This window comes from Plectropomus leopardus, chromosome 1 (genome assembly GCF_026936395.1).
Source record: "Plectropomus leopardus strain MGB_pleo_1.0 chromosome 1, ASM2693639v1, whole genome shotgun sequence".
Classification (NCBI taxonomy): Eukaryota; Metazoa; Chordata; class Actinopteri; order Perciformes; family Serranidae; genus Plectropomus; species Plectropomus leopardus.
In genome coordinates, this window is record NC_142176.1 from 36,759,865 (window position 1) to 36,786,388 (window position 26,524).

Here is a 26,524-nt window from a genome sequence, read left to right on the forward strand (position 1 = left end):
AGGTGAATTTGCCCAAAGGGGGATTCATTTTAAAGTTCAAAGCTTTGACAATAAACAGTCAGCTCTTTTATTTTTGTAAAACAACCTACCGCATAAAATAACACACATGCTATAGTATAAAAACACACAAAGACACTGACATTACTCGAAGACCATGACTGGTATGGGTTAAGAGTGGCTTGATGGGTAAAACTTCATCAAATGTTGTTTCTCTTGTGTTTCCGTGATGGCAGATTAGGATGTCATGTGATCCCAGGACAGACTCTTGAGAGCTCCAAACCCATGAGTGTTGACTTTGTGTGTTGGCTGCGCTCAAACCTCATTCCACTCATTCCCAACCTGCTTGGTAGTTTCAATCACTCAGATATGCAAAATCAAATATATAACTGTTGAAAAAAGAAAAATCCAAGAAAATTAGTTTTGTCCCCTTTTATTGAAATCTGAGTTTATACATACGACACAAAGACTTACAGAGAAAACATTCACACCAGAGTTGCTATGCAGTACAAAGTACAAAGAAAGAAGCAAAGGCAACCTGAAACCTTCAGACAAACAGGTAAAATAACCCTCTGCATATAGACCAAGGCATTAAGATCACTATGCATGCTGAAATGCATGGATAGATCTGTTAAGTCTACAACACCCTCTGTATGCACTTTGTAATCAATAACTGCAAATTCATGTTATACTTTATACTCTTTTTTTATACTTCTTATAACAATTTTCTTTGTGACTAAGCATAAATGGCACTTAAGACACCACATTAGGTAAACAGAGACAGTAAAGAGTGTTACATCTTCTCAGTGTTACGGTTTAAAAACATTTTAAGAACATCTTTACAAAGACAAAATGTACCAGTATATGAGTTCACCAAAGGATTAAGCAAGGCTAGTAAAATACATTCCTCCAAGAAACCAACCGAGAAATCCAGCGTGCAAAAATTCACAACCTGACCATTCACAAACTAGTTCTGAAACCTACAACATACAGGTATATATATAATTTTTTTGTGTGCATTTTTTTTATTACATAAATAATTTGATTATCAAATGTGTATAAGAATCTACTTTGTAGATAAAGAGATAGTCCAACACTGCAGAGTGTCAGTAAAATATGGGCTGTGACAAGGATTTAGATGAATAGTAGAAACCTGACTGCGGGCTTTGATCGAAGTCACTGCTGGGTGACCGGCTGTCCGGGTACGGTGCAGGAACGTCATCGGTCTGCCCACATTCTTCCCTTCTGGAGGCAAAGTAACCTTTTAACTACATCAAGATTCACATTAACAGAGAGACACACAGCTCTTTTTTACAAATGGACAAACTGATACAAGAGGGCCAGAACTGGGTACGATGAGTCAGGATGAGGTCATCCTGGCATATTAGGGACACGGAGGCATTTTGGTCTGTGGCATAACTGGTACAAATACCAATATTTCCATTTACACTGTGTCCCAGGCAAGACACTCAGCAGACACAAGAATCCTCAAAGGCTGTCTCACAAATACAAAAGTGACAATAATACACGACAAAGGTATATATGTGCTTTTTTTAGCAGCTTATAAAACATTGCATTCATTAACTCTCCCCAAAAAACAACTGCACAGCACAATTTGTTTTTCCCTCAATCACTGTTTAACATACTGCAACAAGGTTTATAACTTCTACATATCTGTTTAGAAAATGTATTCAAACCCCAAAACTGATCCACTGATTGCAACATGACCTACTCCTTAGCATTTACAGTATGAAACAGATATTGAGGACGCACAGGAAACTTAATTGCACAGTGCACAGCTACATCAGTACACAATGGAACTAACAAGGGACTGTTTGAACCACAATCAAATTACCCCTTTGCAGTCAAGTAGAAACTGGCTCTGGGTGTGTTTGTTCCTTCAATTCTGTCTGGAGAGTTTTCATCAACAAAACATACTGAGATGACAGTTAAGCTTTGAGGCCTGTCTCAGTGCTGAGTATAAATAAATATATATATATATATATATATATATATATATATATATATAGAGAGAGAGAGAGAGAGAGAGAGAGAGAGAGAGACTGGAATGATAACTTGTTTTTCCCACTGTGCAGTTGTACTGTGCTGTACGCATACTGGCATGGTACAGAATGATTTCCCATTATGTCTAATGAGCAGCGCAGTTTACTTCAGGTACTGAGCTGTGCTGGAAAGGCGCCCTTGTACCAACAAAGGCACCCATGTATGTACAGTTTTTGGCACAGCCACTTTACAAGGTAGCTGGCAGGAATGTCATCGTAATGGTGACAAACAAGCTTAATGCACTACTTCTCAGTATTCCAGTGGAAACACCAAAGGGCTGGTACTGTACCATAGTTATAGCAGGTCCAGTATGGGTACAACACAGTACAGCCATACTAGGCCTGATATGCACACTTTGTAGACAGTAAAGAGTCTGCAGCTGGCTCAGTAGAGGGCACTGTCGTTGTTGTAGGAGCTGGAGCTGGGGAAGGTGGGACAAGGTTTATTCCAGGGGAGAGCGCCCGAGTTGTCGGCTGTGGGAAGGCTGAGGGTGCTGGCGCTTTTCAGGCGGTTCTTCAGACCCCAGCTTAGGAAGGATGGCTTCTTGGTTACTTTGCGGGACTTTGAGTTCTTGTCTTCGTCGTCATAGGCCAGACAGATCATGGAGTAGGTCTTAGGCAGGTTTCCGCAGAAGGTGGCACTCTTGGTAGGCTGGACAGGGAGATGGACGGTGACAGTTAGTGGAAAGTGATAGTCATTGTTTGTTTAAAGCTGCAGCGAAGTTTTACAAAAATATGTTTTTGTCATATTCGCTAAAACTGTCAAGATATCTTGACATGTACAGTACATGAGACAGATAAAAGATGCTTTGCCTATTTCTTTTTATATTTTTAGAAAAACATTTTAGTGTACTGTTAAGCTGTAAAAGGAGAACATTTGTGACCCAGCTGCCATGTTGAAAACAGTCAAGCTGAACCAAAGCACCACCCACCAGCCGGAACAAAACTTACATAATAATACACTATAATATTTCTTAAAACATTTCATGCAATAAATATGCAATGCAGTAAAAGACTCTTGATTCATTATTAATCAGCACTGCCTTGTATGACTGCAGTTCATCAGCAGATTGACATGTTTGATAGCTGTGTTAGAGACTCCTCAGCTCAGATTGGTTGTTTTCGTTCAGCCACAAACCAGACACTATGAGAAGGAGGAACATTTTTCCATAGATCTGTCTCATGTACTACTGTCACTATGTAGTGACATTTCCAAATAGTAATTTTTATAAACATTACCAACTGTAGCTTTAATCAAAGAGTCACTCTGGATGACATACAGTCTCAGTCAATATATTAGGTCAATAAGTGAGCAATTTAACTTAGACATTTTCTCACTGTTTTAAGTCCATTAGGTCAATATGTACCCAGAATCATTAACAGACTATTGTGAAGCAGCTGTGCCTAATATGAAACATGCATAGGTAGGAAGAAAAATAACAGAAGCAGTTTTATCAACTCCTTAAAAACCTGAAGAATTAAAGGTTGCATGATGTAAGAGACATATTTACATATCTTTTTACTATTATTATAGTAAAACTGTGTCTTGAAATGAGCCATCAGGACTTCTGTGAAGTTGTGACGTCACAACTGTACTATATAAAGGTAGAAACTGCTGCTACAGTGCTGTTAAAGTCATTCCCCTCTGCAATGACACTGCAAAGATACCAAGAACACAAATGTGTAAGACCCGGAAACATTGACCAATCAGAGCAGACTGGGCTTTTTCGGGAGGAGGCATTTAAGAGACAGGCACTAAAACTGAGCGTTTTCAACAAAGGGTGGATACAGGTATCATCAGGCAGACAGTATGAAAAAAAACATGTTTTTGTTTTCTTTTTTCTGAAAATCAAAGCATGTTGACATGTTCTAGTAGAAACCCCAAATACAAGTAAAACCTGAAAATTTGCATAGTATGGTACCATTAAATAATTTTCTCTGTCATTTTCTAACAAAAATTGGATTGCATTTTGCTAGACATTGCTCTTTCTGTCCACCCTGTGCATGTTCCACTGAGAATAAGCCTAAAAATAAATGCATTTAGCTCTTTGTCCTGATAATCAAGCTACTGGCTCATTAACCATTTCCTCCACAATCCAACTAAATAAAAACTTTTCTTCTGTAAATTTTCCATCTTACTCTCTGGTCAAATTATTTAAAAATGTAAAGAGCTGGAATCTGTTTTACACACTATATCATATCCAAAGATTTCTCATGGGAAACTGTTTAGACAACTTACCTTGGCAGGAAACACTACCTCAAAGGAGAAATCTGAAACTCTAACCGCGTAGTTCAGTAATTTAAACGAACAATTTTGCTGTCAGTCGAGGAAACCAGATAGATAACTTTTTTCTCAGCCAATAGGAAGACTAGAAGGCATGTCATACCATTGAAGGGTTGCTGTCCATGACGCTGATCACCTGGATTTCGATCCCCTCCTCACTGACATCCTTCAGGAGCCGCATCACATCACTCACACCCAACCATTTGCAATCTGTGCCGCCCACTGCAACAATGTAGTCGCCCTCTTTCAGACCATCAGCCTGGAAAAGACACAAAGAAGAGCAGGAGTCAGGGAGGAGGGCCAGTGAAATGTCCCCACGCTGCAGCAGACAGAGTAAATATTTACAGCTGGAGGTTTGTTGAAAAAAGGCAACCGAGTCAGGTTCACCTACTTTACTTCAACACCCTGGAGGCAGCTGGGATCAGCAGAGAAAACACTGAGGTTTAGTCCCAAACAAAGGCCAAACATTTGGTGGACTGTGTGTGTGTACCAGGGCACATTACTTCATCACTGTGGGAAATCTGTCTTATCTACATGAGCTCGGCTATTCCTGTCTGATAACTTGATCTGTGCTCGCCAGAGGCAGGCCAACAACATCTGAGAATCAGGCAGCCCCAAAAGAAATTCTGTTGAATGCAGTATTAAAAGTTATAAGGAGTTTGGCCTAGTTAGGCTTATGTAATACTACTAATCTGTTTCTCTGCATAGCCTGCAGGCCCTAATAAGAGTCTGCTCTTTGTCAGCACCTCTTAATGAGCTGTCAGACTGCAAAGCACTGCAGAGAGTAAATACACTCTGATTCTTAATTAAATTAGTAGCCAGAGCGGCTGCAGAGGGGGCGGGAGCGCCTCCAAAACATTCTTTGAGGCTGAATCCTTGTTAGGTTTCCGAGAATTACTTTATGTAATCAATGGTTCTCTGAGTAAATCAGAGTATGTCATTGGAACTTATTTGATATTCAGGGTGCAAGCATGCATGAAGTTTCAAACTGTTAGTCCTTCCACTATAGACAGAGTTACCTCCAGCTAGTTAATAATGTGTCAGGGAGTTAATATTAAGAAACCTATGCATCTGGGTTTTGTTAAAGTTTAACAGAACATGGGCCCGGAAATATCTTGTGTGCTCTAAAATAACATACCTTGTTGAATTATTGCTAACAGCCTGCAGATGATGGACACCGTTCCCCTGCCCTGAGTGTGAAACTACAGACTCAACCTGTGACCCATCAGTTAATAAAGATAAGAGTAAACTATGACCTCCAGTTGGTCACCACAGTTTATTCTAAGGCAAAACAAAATCTAGCTATCTTCCAATGTTCTGCCAAAGGTAAGGAATATAGGTTAACTCACAGCAGCCGGGCAGAGGGGGTCCAACGAAACCACCTGGACTGGTGCTTCTCCCTTCAGGGTGAAGCCCAGGTCTCTGTCTTCTGTACAAAGGCATATTGTGCGTGGGGCCGTCCACCGCTGCTTGGCTGAGAAGACTGTCAGAGGGCCCTGAGTGGAGACAGTGTGGCGATGCAAGAATCAGTATGGTTACGGGTTTTTTTGACCTAAGCGCATAGTATCCTACTTTGAAGAATTTTAAGTTTTTGGTGACAGTCTTGGAAAAAAAATCCAGTATAATAATCCTTTCTTGTGTTCTTACAGGCTCTTTAAACATAATCAAAGTCCACATCTATGATTTGTTTGTATCTACACTGTGTGTACACTAAGGTCGTACATAAAGTCATGTGGCCGATGATAAATCTCTGTTACACCAGCCCCCTTTTTTTCAGAATTGCTCTCTCACCAGGGCAGTCACGTTTCCCTTTGAAAAGGCACATAATCCTTTGTGTACTCTTTAAACAAAGTGATTCATATGAAAAACATTCTCAACATACTGAACAGTTATGCCTGCCTGAATGTTGACCTGCAGATATGCAGCACCTACCACACTGCACAGTTATAGCTGCATGACCAAAGTGTGTGTGCGATTATCAATTCATTCTATTCAATACATTTTAGTACAGAAAATCCAAAAACTTGGCTGAAGTGCTTCTTTTTTGTCAGACACAAAGACAGTAAAATAATAAATAAACCTTCCTTTGAAAGCAGTCATATTTAAGAAAGTGCTTTTTTTAATTGTAAAATGACTAAAATGACTAAATCAATTAAAATTGTCATCAGTTACTTTCTGTTAAACATTTAAAAATTTGTTATTATAGAACAAAAGCATGTCCTGCTTTTTAAAATGCTGAAAAACCTGTCCAATTAATTAATGTCCCATTAATACACTTCTTATCAGATGGGAAAATCTCTTCTCAACAATCAATCCTATGTAACCCCAAGATAATACCTCTCATCCCTGCTCACTAAAAGTAAAAAGTGACAAGAAAATGACCAGAAAATTAGCAGGGGAAGATTATTAGATATTATCAAAAAATTAGGGAAAATGTCCAGAGAAACATAAAACATAATACTATGTTACAGAAAGAAAATATTTTTAATATTTACCTCTTTCTTTTAATTTTCTTCAGTTTTGTTTTTTTGTTTGTGTTTTTTTAATGATGTTTATTTTTCTTATTTTCAGGTCATTTTCTTGTAACTTTTGACTAATTTCTTCCTAATTTTTGAGCCATTTTGTGTTAAGCTTCTCATTGCCCTCTTCCCATTTTTTTGAAAGAAATCCAGCCAATATGCTTAGGTTTCAAATGGTTTATTATAACTAGTGATTATATGAAGAGACTGTGACAGATTTATCTTCTCTTTATCTATCTGTGGATCCAGAGGGGTTTGGGTCTTGTTGCTGTTAATGAAGAGCTAGGTTGGATTTCACAACAGAAACCATTGGTACTGATTCACAGAGACTCCTGACACCTGCTGTCTGGGATCGTCTGCCCTGACCCCTGTCCTCCTTACTGAGCCGTTGCTTAGTCACCCTAAAATTGAAGCCTGTTTTTTGTTGTAGTAATTATAAACTGTGCTAGATGAAAAAAGAGACTTGCAACTGAATGTATGTTTCAGAGTAAGTGACCAAAAGATTGCAGTTCCAGTGACAGATGATGCCAGTGCCTCACCCCACACCCCCATCAGTCACCACCATGACGCTCACACCAGGGTCAGAGCACCTCTGTCTGTGGTTAGTGTTAGTTCTGCATTTGTTGCTATGGATGGAAGTCCAGAGGGCTTTGAAAACAAGATAAGATTTTGGACTGGATGTTGGTCAAATGTGCCAAAGCCTCCAGGAGATTCACCCTCGGCTGGTTGTATTCAGAAATAACAAAAAATACACTCTGGGTGTTGAAAAACAAGTAAATTGCCCACGTCTGAAACACAAATCCAGAGCAATTTCATGTCACTTGATGAATAAACCAACCAGTGTGTACAGAAAAAGGGCAATGTAAGTGGAAAAATATTAGTAACCCACATACCAGCCTCTGGAAGAAGTCTGTGACTTTCACCTTTGTGGCTGTAGGAACCTCCATCTCTGCTTTGTGCTCTGTTTTAGCTAAAGAGGGAAAGAGAGACAAACAAAGCTGTTATTCGACAGTGTTTACTGTCACAACCACATTTCAACTGATGCCTTGCAGGGAGACGGGCAGGGAGTTAGCAGTGTAAACATTACATCAGCTGTACCTGGAATGAAATGCCACTTATCACATATCTGATTGCAGCAGGAGTGGCAAATAACACTGCAGCCTTTTTATGAACCGTTTCCTGAGAGACAAAGCTCACAAATGAACACACTGCTGCTGTTTGACATTAGTGTCTTTCGTGAACTGTTTGTTGTGGTGACACTAAGGTGACTAAGATTAGTTTCTATGTCAACCACAAGGAGAAGAGCTGTTGTCTCAGAGACTCCAAATAAACAGTTGCTCTAATTGTTTTTCTTCTGTTAAAAACAGAGACTCACAGATGATGTCTGGGGCCTCCATGTAGTCAGTGAACTCTTCCTCATCCTCACTGTCACTGCACTTGTTGAGCGACCGCTGGTGACTGGCTTTTAAAATGTCCTGCAGGACGTCCAACTTGTTCAAGTGGTGGCACAAACTGTAGATCCTTAGAGCCTCTTCGTGACCCAGTATGGCTCGACGAATGTGTGCTTTACCTGGGAGGAAGATGGAGAATCACCACAGGACAGATGGACGGGGGGGTGAATAAGAGAATAAAGAGGAAAGAAGAGGGACAGAGATGAAAAGAGAGTCAGGTCTGCTGTTAATAGTAGGGATGCACCAGTTTGCAGTCCAAATATCAGTATGAGCCGATATTCACCTTGTAGACTCCCATCAACCTATTGGCAAATAACATGACATTCACTGATGGCAGTGGCCGATGTTTTTTCGTTGTCACATCATATTTGTGCAGGTTAAAAAGCAGGGCTTGAGACTAATGTCACCCGTCATCCCCAGGACAACTGCAAATGTGTTTGGGATAAAAAAGGTGGACGCCTTCGAAGACCCAGTAAACTCACTATCAGCATATTAGGGGACGTTGCCTTTTTTTTTCATGATAATGCTCAAAGGTAAACAATAAATCGCTGCTGTCAGGTGCAGACCTCCTATCTCTAAAACTGCTGTTTTTCAGGAATTAGAGAAAAAAGGGGTTTTTAAAAGGATCCAATGGAGATAAGTGGTTTAGTCATGTTTTTTTAAAATACATTTAATTGGTTGAGAAATGGTAAAACCCGCTGATGGATGTAGAGGGGGACCAATGAAATTAATTCAGACCAAAAAAAAAAAGAAAACATACAGAAAACAGATACGATACAAGGTTTGTGCCCGACGATGATGGAATCAGTGTTGAAATAAGCAGGAGGAGAGCTAGTTAGCATTAGCAGTGTTAGCAGGAAACTTATAATGTTATCATGTTCAATGTCATCTAGTAAAATGTATTTTTTGGTGCAAAGCTTGAATAAACATAGCTGTTTGAACAATATAAAATAGATATTTGAGAGGGAATTATGATAACGACAATAAAAAAGCTTTTGAGGCAGGTATATTTGCTTTGTTTAAAAGGTTACTTTTCATGTGAAAGAAAGTTAAACTTAAGGTTGTTTCATAAATGTGTCTGATTGAATTTGTGCTTATTCAAAGGTAGTGTAATGAAGGACTAAATTACTTTAAGACTCTTTGATACCTAAAAAAATGGCTTGATTTCTTTTGAAAACATAGGAAGAGGGTGATGAGCAACAAAAACAATCAAAAGACCCCTAAACAAATACAAATAAAAACCACATCAGTATTAGTATCAGCCCTGGACTTTGAAATCGTTGCATCCCTAGTTTTTGGCACTCTACTGTGTTCTATTGTCTTGCTTTGCCTTCTGCTGTGCCCAGCTTATATGCTTACCAATGCGTTCACGTTCTTCTTTCTTTTTCAGGATGTCGAGAGGAGAGCGTCCCTCAGGAAGACGGTCATAGACCTGAGACAGGGTCTTCTCCTGCTGGTCTTCATCGTCACTGAGACCCACTGAACACACAGTCAAAAATCAGTGTTAAAATTAACAGAAAACTGAATGTTGTCCACCACTGAGATCTGGGTCAACACTCAAACAAATAGCAAACACTCTGGAATGACATGATGTGATGACGAGATCGCTTTGTGTTTGCACTTCATCTGTTTACTACAGCAGTCTTCATTCTCTCCTGTCTCTGGGCTGAGTGCTCTCTCTACAGTCCTGCGGGTAATTGCTCTATTCTCCTCATTCACACAGGAATCCGTTAATGAGCTGCCAAACTCAAAGCTGCTTCGCTCCATCGTTCCTCTATTCAGTCCTGTCTCGCTCATAGCGCTGGGTAAGACTATGACCATCCACTGCAAACTCTAGAAAATCTGCTGTATATTGTTTAACTTGGTTTTCAGTTAAACTGCAACAATGTTAATGTGTAGCGGTAGGGCAGTTTGAATCATGAACCCAGTACAGAGCTGAAATTAATCTTTTTTTTTTCAACGATATTATTAGTTGTGAAGTCTTTACCGTGTCAAAAATAATAACAAGCCGCCAAAAACTACAAAAGTATGATACAAAATTAGCATCCGCTCCACTAGGGGTTTCTTCTCCAACTAAATATCCTTCCCTTCCTCTCTCACTCATTCGCTGGCTCTCTAACTGGCACTCTTTGCCACTTGATGATGTAGGCAGTGTAAGAAGCTACATAACTGTAAGCCTCCAGCAGTCTACAGTCCATCACCTCACATTCACTCGCTCCAACCATCTCTCTTTTTTCCTTCATTCTCACTCGCGCTGTCCATGCTGCCACCAAGTTCCTGGAAACTTAGCCTCTCTTTACCATGGGATGTGTGTGTGCCAGTGTGTGTGTGTGTGTGTGTGTGTGTGTATGTGTGTGTGTGTGTGTGTGTCTCTAAATAGCTGTTATGTAACAGCATTGTGGCTTGCTGTGGTTCAGTCCAGCCATCTGAGCAACCCAGCAGGCCCAACAGCGCTTTAAGAGACCGACCAGGTTTTCCAGGGTGTATAAACCAGGCAGCTTAAGTCTTATAACAACAATCCAGGGGTTGTTTTACACCTGAGCAGCCAAAAGCCAAAGTAATACCACAGGACAGATAGATCTGACAAACTTGTTCAGTAGCTGTGCAGACAGAGTGGGGGTGGAGGTTGCTCATGAATAGAGTAGATAAAACTCTGTTGATGTAAACTCAACCTGTGCTGTTGTTCAAAGGGAAGGAGGCAATACTTGATATGTGTTGACATTGCCACTTAATTAGAGGATTATTAAATGACTGTGTGTTAAAGTATGTCTGTGAAGAGGACACCTGTCTCTGTTTAGCATCTAGGCCACTCTCTGTTCCTGATGCAGGGCACACTATATGCAAATAAATGCAAAAATAGTCCTGCTCTGACAGGACTGCTTTTCACAAGCAGAAAATGGAATAATGTGCATGCTCATGTAACGTAGCTTGAATCCCAAATCACTTAAGTTTTTCATTTTTCCCTCTATAAATTGTGGACTCAGATCCACCTCCCTGTACCATCTTTTACATACAAATCTGTTGAAAACAATCATCATCTTTCAGTTTTTCTTACACTGGTGGTCCAGGAGAGCTGAGGCTACAAAGTAGTGTGCCATGGAGCGGTAGTGGTTGGTTTTGACTTGCGACATGGTGGACCAGAAGAATGGGACATTGTCTTTGATTGGTGTCTGGATCATGGACTGATGAACATGGTCGTAGATTTCAGAGACCTGCCAGGAAAAGGAGGATAGAGTTACTGAGAGGACGTTAAGAGCACTGATGGACGTGAGGGATCTGACAGTGGTGACATTATTATTTTACATTCACTGTACCTACAGTATATTCCACTGAGTCAACAGCTAAAGCAACAACACTCTGCCTAAATGATGTAAGAAATGTGTGTGTCTTTGCTGCTATTTACCTTTGCAGCCTCTTGAGCCATTTTCATTAGGGGACTGAACTGGTTTCGGATCCCAGGCAGCGCAGTCTTCTCAAACAGGCACTCCTGAGCCTGAGCTAGCATCATCCGAATCAACATACTGAGCATGGCCGGGCTCATGTCGTAGCTGGGGGTGTGGGTGAACGTTTCCTTCAGGTGGTTCAGGATACCTGGTGGGAAAACAAGAGCTCGGTAAAGCTTGAAATCAAACCAGAGTATCTATAGTCATCAGACACTGCAATTCAATGTTTTTTAAGACCTTTTCCATATCATTTTTAATCAAATTTCCAACTGATTTTTGAATAGTCATCTTTTTCTTATTCTAGCAAAGCAAGACATATGTAGTCCTGAGCAGGGGAGGTTTTATATAGGAATATGGTTATTAAAGTAAATTAGGTCAATCTTAGTTTTGCCATCAGCTTATATTAATTTGGGGTTTTTTGTTCATTTTGTTTGTTTGTTGTTTGTCTTTTCTTAGTTTTTGTTAGTTTTCAAGTTGTATGAACCTCTGGCTTTTTGACCTCTCCTGACACATTTTTTTTTAAATTCTGGATTTAAACACAGTTTTTAATTGAGTGCAACTAAACTAAACCAATCTAAACTAAACTAAACTAAATTAAATATGTAAGAGCAAGTATAAAGTAAAAAGACTTGTAACATTAGAAAATAAATTTGCAATTAAGACATCACAAATTCAATTTTAAGACTATTCAATGACCTTTAAGGCCTAATCTTTATTTAAAAAGTGTAATTTAAGATACTTTGAGACTTTTAGAGGCCCAGCAGACGCAAATTATTCCAAGAAAACACGAAATGCTTTAGGTCACCTGGAAGGCTGTGAAGTCCTATAGACAAGATAATATCTACACAGTGAATACTACTTTGGGTTTTGGTCTCATGTGTGGACAGAAGATCAGTGGGGAAAAGAGAGAGGTTATCAGAGAGACTGTCCTCTGTCTAGTCCAGAATTATGAAATGTGACCTCACAGCATTTAACAAGTTACTTTGATAATAATAGTTAGCACTACTGGTAGTAGCCTGACTGTATAGTTGGCCTGGCAACAGTGAACACTCATGGGCAAAAATCAAATGGTCCATTTTGGAGAGGCTTAGTTTGCTGGTTTGATGAAATGACTTCAGCATGCTGGCACAGTAACCCTAATTACTGACACTCTATGTTTTAAAGGGTTCCACACGGAGAATGAGGTGATCCAGTTTGTTCCTCTCCCTGGTTTTGCTGCTTTTACTACAGTATCCAGTGCTCACTTGAGATCAATCTCTGCTTGCTTCTTTAAAGTTGCGCCAAGACACAAACCTTCTTAAATTAGTTTTTCATGTTCAATGGAAGCAATACGACCATCTGCATTCCAACTGAGAGCGCCTCCCTCTTATTTTACAGATTAATAACCTAGCAGCAGAGAGATGTAGACAACTTAATAACAGAGCGCTGCCTCGCCAGTCTTCCTCTAAGGTTCTGCCATTGTTGGCTGGCTCCTCCCACCCTCTGAACCTCCCCATGTCCCTGGCTAAAGAGCACTGCAGCAGCCCATCTACAGAGAGCATCCCTGCATCTCACCTCCCAGCTCAGTTTATTACTGGCTCTGTACACTGGTGACAATGTTCCTCATAACAACATAATTGTTTTTACTTAGTACAAGCCCAAATTATAGCCAATAAAGCAACATCACCAGAGCTATGGCCTTCTCACAGCTGTAATTATACTGCGATACTGCTCATACTGCCAAGTCATAATTCTATCAAGACTCGTCTGAGCTTCCTGAAACCTCAAAGGGTTGGGAAACCAGTCCATGTGATGGGTGCTTCTCTGGAGCCCAGCCACATGACAAGGAGCCAAAGAAATATCAACTGCGTTCATTCTCCGTCATGAAGCAGAAGTCAGAGGGTGGAGGCTGGCACAAATTCTGAAAATAAGGCTGAGTTCATACCAGTGTGCTTTTTCTGAACAGTGTGCCGATTTAATGTCAAGGTCATTAGGAAATGTGTGCAAGGGGAACAGCATATTCAGTTTGAGTGAACCACTACACCTGGCAATTTTTGTGTGGTGTTTTGCAGCAAGTGGGGCTCAGCCACTGCTTAGCCGCTGCTGTTACACACACACGGGAGCTTAAGAGAGGGGAGATAGAGACAGTGGAGTGGATGAGTGCTGACAAAGTATTAAACCACTTTGTGGCTCCCATCTCTTCCTACCTGCCGCCTTCTGAAAGGAAGAGATGGCCTCTTCAAGGCCGGCTATCGTCTGTCTGTTACTTCGGGTACCGATCTGAGAATAGAGGGCGGCCATGTTGAAGAGGATGCTGGCCTTCTCCAGTGACAGGTTCTGTTGGCATACTGGTACTCCTGTGAAGGAGTCATACCTGAAGGAAAGAGGCATAAGCTGTCACTTTTTTTAAAAAACACAAATCAAAACAGTCACAGAGTACCTTAAAAATAAAATGATGTTGACTAAAAGCAAAAAAAAAGAAACAATTTAAGAGATACAGCTAGTAGTAAGGAATATGGCATTTCAAGTTTAAAAAAATACTCTCTGTAGGTAGGGATTAAGCAAGTTAATACAGCAAGAATAAAAGCCTGTTTGTCACAATGTGTTGTAAAAAAACATTTGACATCACAACTAAAGGTTATGACGGTTTACGCTAATCTTCTCCTCCTCTGCTGCATGAATGAATAAAGTGCATTAAGCATGAGGTCAGATGAGGGTCAGATGCTTTTCATATACTTAGTGCCTAATGTCATAAAATTCACTCCAAATGAGTGTGAATTGATTTAATTGCCCCAGAAAACTCCACCGATAAGATTCAGTATTAATGACTTATCTGATAACAATAACATGAGCAGAAATTGCTTCTTTCAGACCCACTTTGACTTTTAAATTTTTAAAGAGAATTCTACAGTAAGTGTTTTGACTTTGTCTTCTCGTGCAGATTACAGCTCTCTGCTTTTAACAGGCGTAAAATGCAGGTAGACCAAATCAAAAAGCTGTGATCAAACTAGTCCTTTTAATAAATCTCTCCTGTGGGTCACGGCACAGTCTGGTGTCTTCTGTCAGAGATATACATTGACTGATACTGTATGTGATGCGTGGATTTAAGAAAGTAACATGACTGAGCCTTTGCTGCTTAAGCTCAAAGGCTTTGAGAAAACCCTGGTGTTGGGGCTTAAGGCAGCTAGATTAAAGAGCAGGACAGCTTTTTCTATAATATTCTTATTTTCTATGTTAACAATGCAGTAATCTCACCTGTTGCCTTTCCATCTTACAGTCAGTTAAGGTAATATTATCTTACATTATATTATGTTAATATTTGCATTGGTCTTATCTTGCCCTCAGTTTTATTTTAGCAGTATCCTATGAAGAATTTCATGAATCAGTTGTTGTCATTATTATTATTATTTTTATTTTATTTTATCATTATCATAAGAAGAAGTAGTACTACTAGTTGTGGTAGTAGTAGAAGTGGTGTTGTTATTATAGTCATCTTTTTAATTGGTGCTAATTATTAAAAACTGGTGTGTACCAGGTGAAGAAGATGCCAGTCTGGCGTGATGGGGAGAAAAATCGGCTCTCCATCAGAGGAAGATGGCCGAAGTATTTTGCCAGCAGTTCCACCCCGGCTTCATCCCGACTTGGTGTTCTGCAGGCCTATAACATGAAAGAAAAAAGATCTGATACATTCTGCTGTAATGAAGTTTTTTTCTCATTTGCAGCCTCTAGATAGACAAAGTCTCACTCAGAGACAAATATCTCAAAACCTCAGATGTTTATGTGATTTGGGTGAACCAACCTTTTCACTAACAAAACATTTCATGGGGATTTGTGTGGTAGAAAATATGGGTGCTAGACATTTTATTACTATTATATTATTACGGGGTAATACAATTGTGAATTGTACAAAGATACCTCCCCATTACAATGTGCTTGTGATTTATGAAAGGGGGCGTGTCTCCCACCGCACATATACTGGTTACCTCCGCACCCAATATACTGGTTAAAAATCCACACATCAGTGATGATTACCATATAGTATAATGTCAGATCAGACTGTGTTTGTGTGTGTGTGTGTGTGTGTGTGTGTGTGTGTGTGTGTGCGCGCGCGCAAACACTACCTGTCGCAGGTCCATCAGGTCAGCAATCTCATCTTCAAAGCTATTTCGGTCTTCACTGTAGTGCTCCAAGATGAAGTCCTGTCGGAAACAAATAAAACTCAACATCTCAAGACAGTATGTATATGTACTGTTGTTTGGGAGCGCTCTGAATGGCTCAATCATTTGACCTTTCAGTTACTGGCAACCTTTCTCACAACTAATCCACATCACTCTTAACTCAACACTGAAGCCATGTCCAATTGTGCTGAGCCAAGTAGGCTGATGAGAGCTTAACTCTATCAGAGCCAGCCAGAGAGGAAGAAAACACATAGTCAATAACAGAGTGAGGTGTGACTGCAGTCAATAAGTGGAGCAGCGTTAACGTGCTCATAAACTCACGAGTCTCTCAATGTCTGCCAATGCCTGTAGCTAATGTCCCTGCACTGTGACATAGCAACATGATAACTTTACTAGTTTCAATAACTACTGACCCAGTTCTGTTAACAAGACAAATCTTGTTGTTTGATTTATTGTTCCTTAATGAATAAATAATGTGGTATGTAGTAGCAGGAGTACAGGGCACAGACAATGTGACCCAATTACTTCCTGAAAGGAGACTTTAATTTTGTGCAACTTAATCCTTAAAGAAAACACTGCCAACCGATGTGGGTCAGATTTGTTGGATGCAAATTAGCGGTATTTATAAACCTTTGTTTGCATATCTCTGTCCTGTTCCTGTTGGTTGATTTCAATTTAAAGGCACAGTTCACCACATTATCAAAAATATATATTTTTCTTCGTAACTGTAGTGCTATTTATCAATTTGGATGGGTTTGAGTGAGTTTTGGAGTGTTGGAGATATTGGCTATAGAGATATCTGCCTTAGAACTACAGTTACGAGGTAAAATATGCATTTTGATTTTAAGGTAAACTGTCCCTTTAAATTTGCTAATCCTCCGTTTCCATACAGTCTGTGTTTACGCCCTCCGTATGTTTGAGATTGTTCCCCTTGACATATTAAAAAAATGGCGGTTTTGTTTAACCAATGGCAATGACATGCAGGTGAGCATCAATCTTTTGACCGCTTTGAAGCTGAGTGGGATGTCAGTTGTTGCTTTTAAAAATGTCAAATCGCATTCTTAGTATGAAACCTAATGTGCCTTCAAATTATGATTGAACACAATTTAAAACATCACATTATTATGTATCTCTTTGCTCCAAAATTTAATTGAAACTCTATGGCATTTACTTTAAGGTAAAAAATCTTAAGAATGTCAGAATGCCCTAATTACGTCAAATGGAAAATTCTGAATGTCAACTATTTGTACACATTTGATGTAAATCAGGTTGGGTGGTGAAGCTTGTTGTTGCGTCTGTACCTTGAAAAAAGTGGAGAAGTCGATGTCTTTTGTCTCCTTCAGACCAAGAGCAATGAGGGGGATGTTGGCTGTTTCTCTGTAAGCAAAAAACAGAAAATAGTGACATCATGATCAGCCATCTTATGCTCATTATAATACACATGAAAGGAAATAATCTTGCGCTTTGCTCACGGACATGTCGGCAACAAGGACAACAACTCAGTAACTGCCAACAATACATGATAAATCTGGACAAAAGGATCTTATCTTAATGTGATTAATGTACGCAAGCCAAGCAGAAAAGCACAGATATATTAACAGGGTCAACGCTGAGGAAAAACAGGCGCTAAGGTGTGGTGCGAGTTATCAAACAATGAGACACTCCCTTTGACAACAGACCAAGCCTTGTTCGGAATATCACATCATATTATTAGTAAATAATAATATGTACAGTGCCAGGAGCAGCTTGATCACACAAGCGACAGCTTTGAGAAAGTTTACATTTTAGTCTAATCTTTGGTGTGGTTTCAGAGGGGGAGTCAGGATTAGACAGATGGTGCTGTAAGCACACACACTGTAGGAGTTAGGATTTAAAGGTAAGTGGGCCCCACATGTCTCCTTGTATTGTCAACTCTCACATCTCTCTGTTGATAAATCATTCTGGAGTTGCAGCCATGTGTAAGTACCTCTAAAGTCAAAGCAGGATCTTTATTTTCTATTATTTTAACCCGCCAAAAAGTAACAGGTTGCCATAAAACATAGGGTTAATCTTCTCTTCTGATCTCAGCTGTGGCTATAATGGTTTGGGTTTTTTCTGGTTGTATGAACCTGGAGGTCCTTGTTGCTGACAGATGGAAAGCAGGTTCAGCTTGTTATCAGAGCTGAGGAAAATAACCTGACAGAAACCTGCTGCTGATCAGAGAGAGTCTATAAAAAACAAAAACCCTCCTCCTACTGAAAGCAAGACAATGAGGTGTTACTAAATAAAGTGCTTTTCTTTAAAAACTAGTTGCTTCTGGATTTTTATTGCTTGAAACAGCTTTCAATGAGGGCAAACACAAGTTCCAACGTTAACAAATCATCATGATGTTGTTATCCCAAACTGATATTAATCAGGACTCTTTCCATCAAAGACTGCCTGATAAAGCCTTTTCAATGCACAAGACATCAAAACCAAAAGGTTCGTAAAACAAGTCTTCACTCTCATTCATCACTTGATGATAAGGCAGCATTCCTCTGGCATACTGGCTCTGTGAATCACAGAAAACCTCATTCATCAGTAACAGTGACAGAGCAAGATAGTGGCTGCAGTGTAATCCATTAGTACTAGTAGATGAGATCACGGGTCTTTTCTCCGGTTTAGCAGAGGGAGCGGGGTGTGTGTGGTGTGTGTGTGTGTGTGTGTGTGTGGGGGTATCTGTTCTGCAGGGAATCTGAAATGTTAAAAGCCTCTCACAAGCTCACTCGCCCTCCCTGCACGCACAGACAGACACACACACACACACAAACACACGAGTGCCAGTGTGCAAGACATGGAACAGACAACCATTGCCGCGGCAGTGAAGCAGAGCTACAGAGATCCCAGCACAACTTTAACCCTTTACTAAATGTTACAGCTATGTTGAGTTGCATTTACAGCAATTTTTTGGTCTGTTTAAAAAGAACAGTTACACATGAGAGGAACTAGTGTTGTCATAACACTTGAAAATCTATGTTTGACACAATATTTTGAAATATATCAATATTCAATACTGTTTTTGATACGACTGAGAAAAGCTGACATTGGGGGTTAGAAGTTAACATTTTTATTCAACGATGAATTTATCAAGGTTTTAACATGACAGCATCTTTCCTTTCCTTGGATAGTTGCAAAGAACAGCAGAATGACTGGAGTTAACATCAGCCGCACTTACACTGCCCGTTCAAGACAGGAATATCACGTCATTGTGCTACCTGACTATTTTGTATATACTGTGCAATCGCAAAAAGGGGGAATAGAGTGGTATCGCCTCTGAGCTGGGAATAGGCATAGGAGCAGCGCTGAAACGAGGTCTGTGTAAAATGTGAAGCTGTAAAGACGTGACCATGGGTGGGGAGTTGAGACACTTTTATTAGGAACTTCCTTGGCGACCACACTGTGGGAGATTGAAAAAGCAGATAATAGCGTAGCGGCTAATCCAAAGAAGAAGAACAGCAATCGTAAATGTCCACAAACAAATAATGAGATTGGGGAGCTCCTTACCCTCTGAGCAGAGGACGAGATTAGCCACCATATAACAGAGAGGGTCAGTGATTGTGACTGACATGTTACGCCTTTGTTCTTGGTTAGAAAGTGCTATTAATGCATATATTGTATGTCACACTAGAGGCCGACGCTGTTGTGTTACATGTCACGCTCTTCATGCATCTTTTGATTGATGCTGCAATGCAGTGTATAATCACACACACCAGACAGAGCAAGAAAGTGCAGCTGGTACTGTTGTATCAATACTGCAGAATTATTTATTTATATTCATAATGAATATATATCGATAAATCCATGTTTTTGACAGTGGGAGGTATGCTTACTTGCTTTCTTGCCAAAAGTCATAACAGAAGATTTATACTCTTCCCATGTCTGAAAATTAAATATGAAGCTATACTGTTAGGTTATCTTAGCATTAAGACTGGAGGAAATCCACTTCTAAAGCTCTAAAACTCAATAAATTTCATTTGTTTACAAAAATGATAAGTCATGGTTTGTTACTGATGACTGATTTATTCATTAAAGTCTTATTTACTAGGAAAAAAAGACTCTGAAGCCAAAAAAGCATTCATTTTGTTATAACACCAAATAGTTCACATTCTGTTTTTCATAGTATTTATTATTGGATCATTTAAAGAACAAGCACAAAGTTGTCAGAGGTTGCAAAAGCTGAGCGTCTCATCTCTTTAATCTAATCTCAAATAACAGAGTAAATGACTCCTTCCTCTCTCTCAGCAGGGGAGCAGCGTTAATGAAGGGGCCTGTAAGCTCTGATATCTTTATCTTCCTGTTTTCATTTGTCATCACTTTAGCTGTGCTGATTCAGCAGGTCTGTGAGTACGTTCAGTTTGTTGTCTCGATCAGGAACATTACACGGAGGGACTGAACAAACGTAAACATACACAATAAGCACTATGCCATTAACACAGTGTTAATGAATAAATACTGATAAGAACGTCAAAAAATACAGGAGCTGCTTCTTCTCATGGGGTGGTTTAAGAGGGTCAGTAACATCATGTTCAGCACGCCAGTCACATATTCTGTTATGCATTACCTCATGCCAAAACCAGCTGAGACTGGTCTGAGTAAGAAATAACCTCAGAGACTCTATTCAGAGGACAGTGGACCGGTGGGAAAACCCTAGAGAGGCGAGGAGCGGTTTTTGTCTCCGTACTTAAGGCTGAGGTAGTATTTCAGGGTGAGAGGAGGAGGCTGACTCTCTATTGTGGCTGAACAGCGTCATCCCACTGAGACTCCTGCTCACACCTTCCCAACATATCCAATATTCCCATGTGCGTGTTACCTGTGCACCTGTATGTAGGGCCTTTTGTCGATGTGGTGGTGTGCATATGATGATGTGAACACTTTGGACTTTGCACGTGTTTCTTGTTATAACAGACACACAATGGAGAGCTGATGGTAGTTTCACAGCATGCTTATTGTCTGTGGAAGGAGCAGGTGTTTCTCTAAGAGCTTGACAAGGAGGCTGAATGTTCCCACACTTGAGCCTCACTGATCCCCTGTGACAGAGGACACTTGTGCTTTCAGGCTGTACCAAGAGGCAGCTGATGAATTTTGAGGATGTCCGTGTTAGGTAGCTTATGAACTCAATGTCTTTTTTTAGTGGCTGCAATGTTCTCTCCAAGTTCGTATAGAAGAGGTTGTTTTCTTATTTCTTGAGGGCGTCATACCCTAAAAGCTCACACATTGTAAGCTTCTGTGTGTAACAACATCAGCGAAATGGAGTGGAACACAAAATACATTTAGGAAAATATGAGCGTGTGTGGATTCCTGAGGGGGAGCGCCTGTGTTCTTACTCACTAACACAGTCTGTCTTAAACCATGTTAAAGCCTTCTGGTCCTTGTAACACGAAAACCTTAGGAGCTAAACAAACTAATCAGGGTGTGCCGATGAAACTTGGCATTTACAAGGTCATCTGCAGATTTATGTCAGAATCTTAAAGCCCTAACTAGGTCAGTAGCTCATTAAAAATAAATATTTTTACAATAAATCAAACAGCCTAATGGCAGCAGCTTGGTGCTTTGGAAACACCATGTAAAATTTCTCTCAACGACCCTCGCAACTGTTACCATAGTTACCACCATACAACACACCCCATCTCCCACAATCCTCCGCAACCCCCTCCCCCCTCCCTTACTTTTCTCTTTACTGTTTTGATTTGTTGTCATGGGCAACACGACATACTCTACAGAAGTGTGCGCTGTGGTTTGCGTTTGCGTAACAATGATTATATGTATAATACGTGTATATTTATAGTGTGGTGAATCTAACATGCTTGTGGTATATGAGTATATGCATTTTGGCATTGTCTTATGTGCACCTGCATGAATGTGTACTGAGGGTTTAGTGTGTTCAGCATGTGTATGGTGTGTTTTGTGTTTGTGTGAGTGGGCAGATGGTTCATGGAGGTCTCAAGTGTCCCTAATAATAAGAGCCACCTGTTGCAGACATGCTTCAATCTAAGAGCCTTTTAATCATCAAAAATTGCATTAACAACATCATTTGAAGAAGCACATATTCCGTGTTTTTACTGGTTTAAATCAACGTGTCTGTTGTTTGTTTTGGAAGATCGTCTGTGCATAATTTAGCTTCAGCTAAAAAACATCCTAACCTGAATCTTAAGCTATTGGAGAAAACCACAAATTACCATGCGCTGTGAGAGCTGCCTGCAGCGACATGCAAAACAGTGTCATAAATACATGATTTGTGATGTGAAACTGCTTTATTCAGCATTTTTCTTCCAGTTTAAATCATTTTAAATCAATTTAAATCACCTGTCTATTTGTTTTGGGGAACTACAGACCTCTGCAGATAAGCCAGCTCCCAGTAAAAAAAAAAGAAACCCTTTACAGACTGAAGGGATTCTAACCAGTAGAAGCTGTGGCTGGTTGCAATCTGCAATTCATAGCTAGAAGCCACCAAATACCCCAAAATCTTACACACTTCACCTTTAAAGTGTTTATTGCCTTCACTTTATCATCTATCTCTAAAATTGAGACCCAGCAACTGAAGCTGAAGTGCCGTTCCATTGCAAAGCAACACGCTTAGCTTCATACTACGTTATCATGAGGACATGTGTTAGAAGTTATTTACAGCACAATCAGATGTCAATTTTCTAGTCAAATCTGTCATCGCTTCTATAAACCTCAATATTTTTATATTGCTGTTATAAGGAGCTTTGTGTCTTGTAAAAGCGTATCTGAAACGTGATTGAGACATCACGTGTATCATCATGACACACATACTGCATTTTCACACCCTATTAACTTGGCTTGTCTTTAAAGAAAGAAAACACAAGAACCTATGACTGACACACACCCAAACACACCCGCTCATCACACCGAGAAGGCTGCACTCCATGCTCGGTTTGCATACAAGTTCAGCTCATAGTTTCCTTGTTGCTTTGTGCATTGTGCTACAGAAACCAGCCGGTCCGGTTTAACAGCAACAAACTCTTTTTTATTTCTGTATGTCTCGCGTTCCCTCCATGTTCTCTGCTCCTCTGTCATCAAGCGTCTTTCATCTGAAAGAGCGCGTGATGACTTAACCACAGAGTGCCAGAGACAGATTAGTCTTTTGTTGGCTTCCAATCTACGGTTTGTCTGTGTTCTGTATGAACAGTGGTCTGAGGTTTGGATCCCAGATCATGGACTTATTTGCATACTGAGATCACTTTGATCGGGCCTCCCTGCTGCATGTTTTGGAAAATAAAATTACGATCAGATTTAGATTAAGGTCAAAACTGTACAGACGCTTGGCTCATTGATGTCCTCATTATGTGACAAGAGGACTGGCGCCAAATTCTTTTGTGTCTGCTCTGGAGCGCTCTGGCTGCTGTGCATGCATTTTACTCTGCAATAAATTTAATAGCCTTATCACAGGAAGTTGGCATGCAAGTAAACCTTTAATTAATCTGAAAAAATGTAAGTAATTACATTCTATTGCCTGTGGATGCATTGCCACTGACAACAAAACCATAGTCTATTTAAATGGTGAAGCCATTTTAAGGCCAAAATAGCTGTGTGGCTTACAAACAAGCCCAAAAAAATAAGTCACAGAAGCAGTCACACAAGATCCTATTTTCTGGTTACGTTTTATCTCCCATTTCACAAGTCCCCCATACATGGAACATATAGACGCTTTTACTATTATACCTCATATTTCCAGATGTAACGTTTGGTTTTGCTTAGTTTCTCTAATGATTAGACGTGTCACTTTGAAGCAGCTGACATATTGAACTACCTGTGGCAGCAGCAGAATCAGTAAAGCAGCAATACTTGGACTTACTGCATGTTCTGGTAGACCTCCACTGAGCTGTTGAGTCCTTCCAGCTGTCCCATCAGCAGCTGCAGGTTGGAGTTAACGTAGCTCAACTCCAACAGAACCATCTCTTTAACCTTGTTGTTAGATGTAGCCCTGCACACAGGAGACACAAAAAATGAAAATACATCACGCGTGAGACAAAAAGGTCAGAAGCGTTTAAAGGAAAGAGAAGGAAAGCCTTGTTATTATCCAGTCTGACATAACCAAACCATCCTGCAGCTGATTATTAAAATAAGCGTGCTTCCCCTGGTATTCTGGACCACGGACCTGCATCACTGTGCCCTGCTGTGCACTTGATTTACTCTCCATCACAACAACAGCTTAACTGAGATCTTTGACTCACAGCTGCAATCTCTGCAAGTTCAGCAGCTCATTCCAATGGCAAAATTACTGTTTTAAATAAAACCCACACATCACATCACATGACAAAAGTGATGCATAGTTGCACCATATTTTGCACTACATAGCTTGGAAAGATCAAAAGTCAGAGGTCCAGCAATTCTTAATATTATTGTTTGTACATTTTTCTGTACATTTATAGAAAAAATGGGTATGTACATTATGCAAATGTGTAAATACTGTTTTGTAAATGTGTTAACGTGAGGAAGACTCAAGCATTACACCGACTGTGTTTATGTGTGTGTGGTTAGCACTCACTGCAAAGCCCCTGCACAGCCGAGATAAGGTTATAATGATACATGTGACGTGTGTGGCTTGTGTTTGTGTTAGCATACAAAGACAAAGCGGCTGGATCTTTTGTAAAGCAGAATTTATGATGCATTGTTACTTTGTGAAAACACAAACTGCCATTCACATGCATCCGTGGTGATACAAGGTGGTAACACGCCATTGTTATCTCCGTTTTACAGTGAATCCCAACAAATTCTCTGTCAGCCGTAACTAATGGGAGACATACACACACACGCCCCCACCCAGACATCCGGTCCAGAGATGTTTCAGTGTCAGTCTCGCTGTCACATGATCTCTCTCTCGACCCTGCAATTACAGAGGATGTGATTTTTAACAAGAAAGGTGAGACGTGAAGAAGCGCCAGCAGACAGGAGTTAAAACAAACAAAGTTAACCTGAAGGTTAAAGAGACAAAAAGAGAAAAATAGGTTTTGACCTACATAGCTGTTGACGACCGACTGAATATTGATAATTAATTCTCTTACATTTTAAACTTTTTTTACAGAAATCTTTCCACAAGCTTCGACTTGACCAAAGTTTACTACAGATATGTTATCAGGTCTAAGCGCTAAAAAAACCATTACATCCTGGGAAAATGTAATATCATGTTGCCTTACATATAATGGAGTATGTGTTTAAGCTTTACAGGAATCCACAGAGTCTCCTGCAAACAAATGTTTGCATAGTTTGTTCTTTAAAACTGTCTCACTCTGCTCTTTGGTCTTGAGTCATGCTCTTAAAAAGAACATAGTTTGCTGTTTATATTGGTCAAATATTGTTTTGTTTCTCTCCATCGGAACATAACAGGGGGATCAGGTCCTGCTCAGCATTAACTGCACACCATCACTTCCTCTTGGCCTGCTGAGTGGGTTCTGAGGGGGTTTGGTCTGGGGAATCCATCAGGGTGGAGGAGGCGGAGGTGCTGTGGTTTGGACAGAGTAGATGCCAGCTCGCCAGCCCAGGGGCTGTTATTAATATCTAATTTAATATCTAATATCATCCCACAGAGCGTGGGAATGAGACTGTAAACCAGAAAGCGTGGTTTCACTGAAGTTCCCCAAACCTCTTTTCTGGAGGGACTGTTTTTGGGTGTTTGGCAGACTTACAGTTAGTTGTATTTTTCCTCGAAGCCTTTTCAATCTGAAAAGAGATAGATGGCACTAACACTGGTTGGAGTTGGCAGAGATAATTTACTCTCTATTAAATAAACTTGCTCAGATTGCTTCACCAAGTTAGCGTGACTTAAGTTTGAGATCTTACTCTTATCTTACTGTATTACATACTGGAAGTGCTGTTTTTGAGAAAATAAAATAGGATTTAGGACGCACAGAGGGTTCTAAGTCAAGCCTTGATTGCATTACATTATGAGAAATGTAGTCCCAAATTTATGGACGTGCAATATTAAAATCGCTGGAGTATTCAATTTAAGCACTACATATGGATGTAAATATTTTGAGTTTGCTGAATCTCTGTCAGTCTCTGTCATTATTGCTGGAAAGGAGAGGAGAGGCGAGGCGAGGCGAGGCGAGGCGAGGAGAGGAGAGGAGAGGAGAGGAGAGGAGAGGAGAGGAGAGAAGAGAAGAGAAGAGAAGAGAAGAGAAGAGAAGAGAAGAGAAGAGAGGAGAAGAGAAGAGAAGAGAAGAGAAGAGAAGAGAAGAGAACTGGTCAGACCAGACTGACTCCACCTGTTGCTGATAGAGAGAGGAATGCAGAACCAGAGAAAAGAAGAAAAAACTGAAGTTGAGAAACTGACAGCACCAAATGAGACAAAACAGAAGACAAACACACATACACCCACAGTGAGTGTACTCAAGAAAAACTAGGTTTAGGCTCTACATGGGTCATAACTCAAATAAACTCTCTTTATAGGTTCTTTTATTATGCTGCTGTTTTGTTAAAATCTTACTTAAAAAGGGTCATATTTTTGCACAAGGTTGCATGAAGATGTTTAGTTTATTGACACAAATCTGTTTTTAACATGATGGTCCATGTTGATGTCCAATTAAGTAGAACAGCCATGGTAACCCTGTTATCCACACACAGATGGAGCC

General features: G+C 40.1%; 1 protein-coding gene across 2 annotated transcripts in view; it reads right to left on the reverse strand.

Moving 5' to 3' along the window:
- Positions 1-414: 414 nt before the first annotated feature.
- The window catches only part of rhpn2 (rhophilin, Rho GTPase binding protein 2), a 36,765-nt gene continuing 10,655 nt past the window's right edge, over positions 415-26,524 (reverse strand). The window contains exons 3-15 of one of the 2 annotated variants that reach the window (XM_088080892.1): positions 23,749-23,877; positions 17,216-17,291; positions 15,858-15,935; positions 15,269-15,393; positions 13,944-14,110; positions 11,718-11,905; positions 11,370-11,526; positions 9,674-9,793; positions 8,239-8,433; positions 7,787-7,833; positions 5,694-5,840; positions 4,448-4,603; positions 415-2,712 (exon numbers count right to left, since the gene is read on the reverse strand). In XM_088080892.1, the coding sequence (XP_087937018.1) occupies positions 2,446-2,712; positions 4,448-4,603; positions 5,694-5,840; positions 7,787-7,833; positions 8,239-8,433; positions 9,674-9,793; positions 11,370-11,526; positions 11,718-11,905; positions 13,944-14,110; positions 15,269-15,393; positions 15,858-15,935; positions 17,216-17,291; positions 23,749-23,877 (1,852 nt within the window). In that variant the 3' untranslated portion in view covers positions 415-2,445. Of the gene's footprint in view, positions 2,713-4,447; positions 4,604-5,693; positions 5,841-7,756; positions 7,834-8,238; positions 8,434-9,673; positions 9,794-11,369; positions 11,527-11,717; positions 11,906-13,943; positions 14,111-15,268; positions 15,394-15,857; positions 15,936-17,215; positions 17,292-23,748; positions 23,878-26,524 lie in introns of both variants that reach the window. The other variant, XM_042484238.2, reaches the window with a different exon arrangement.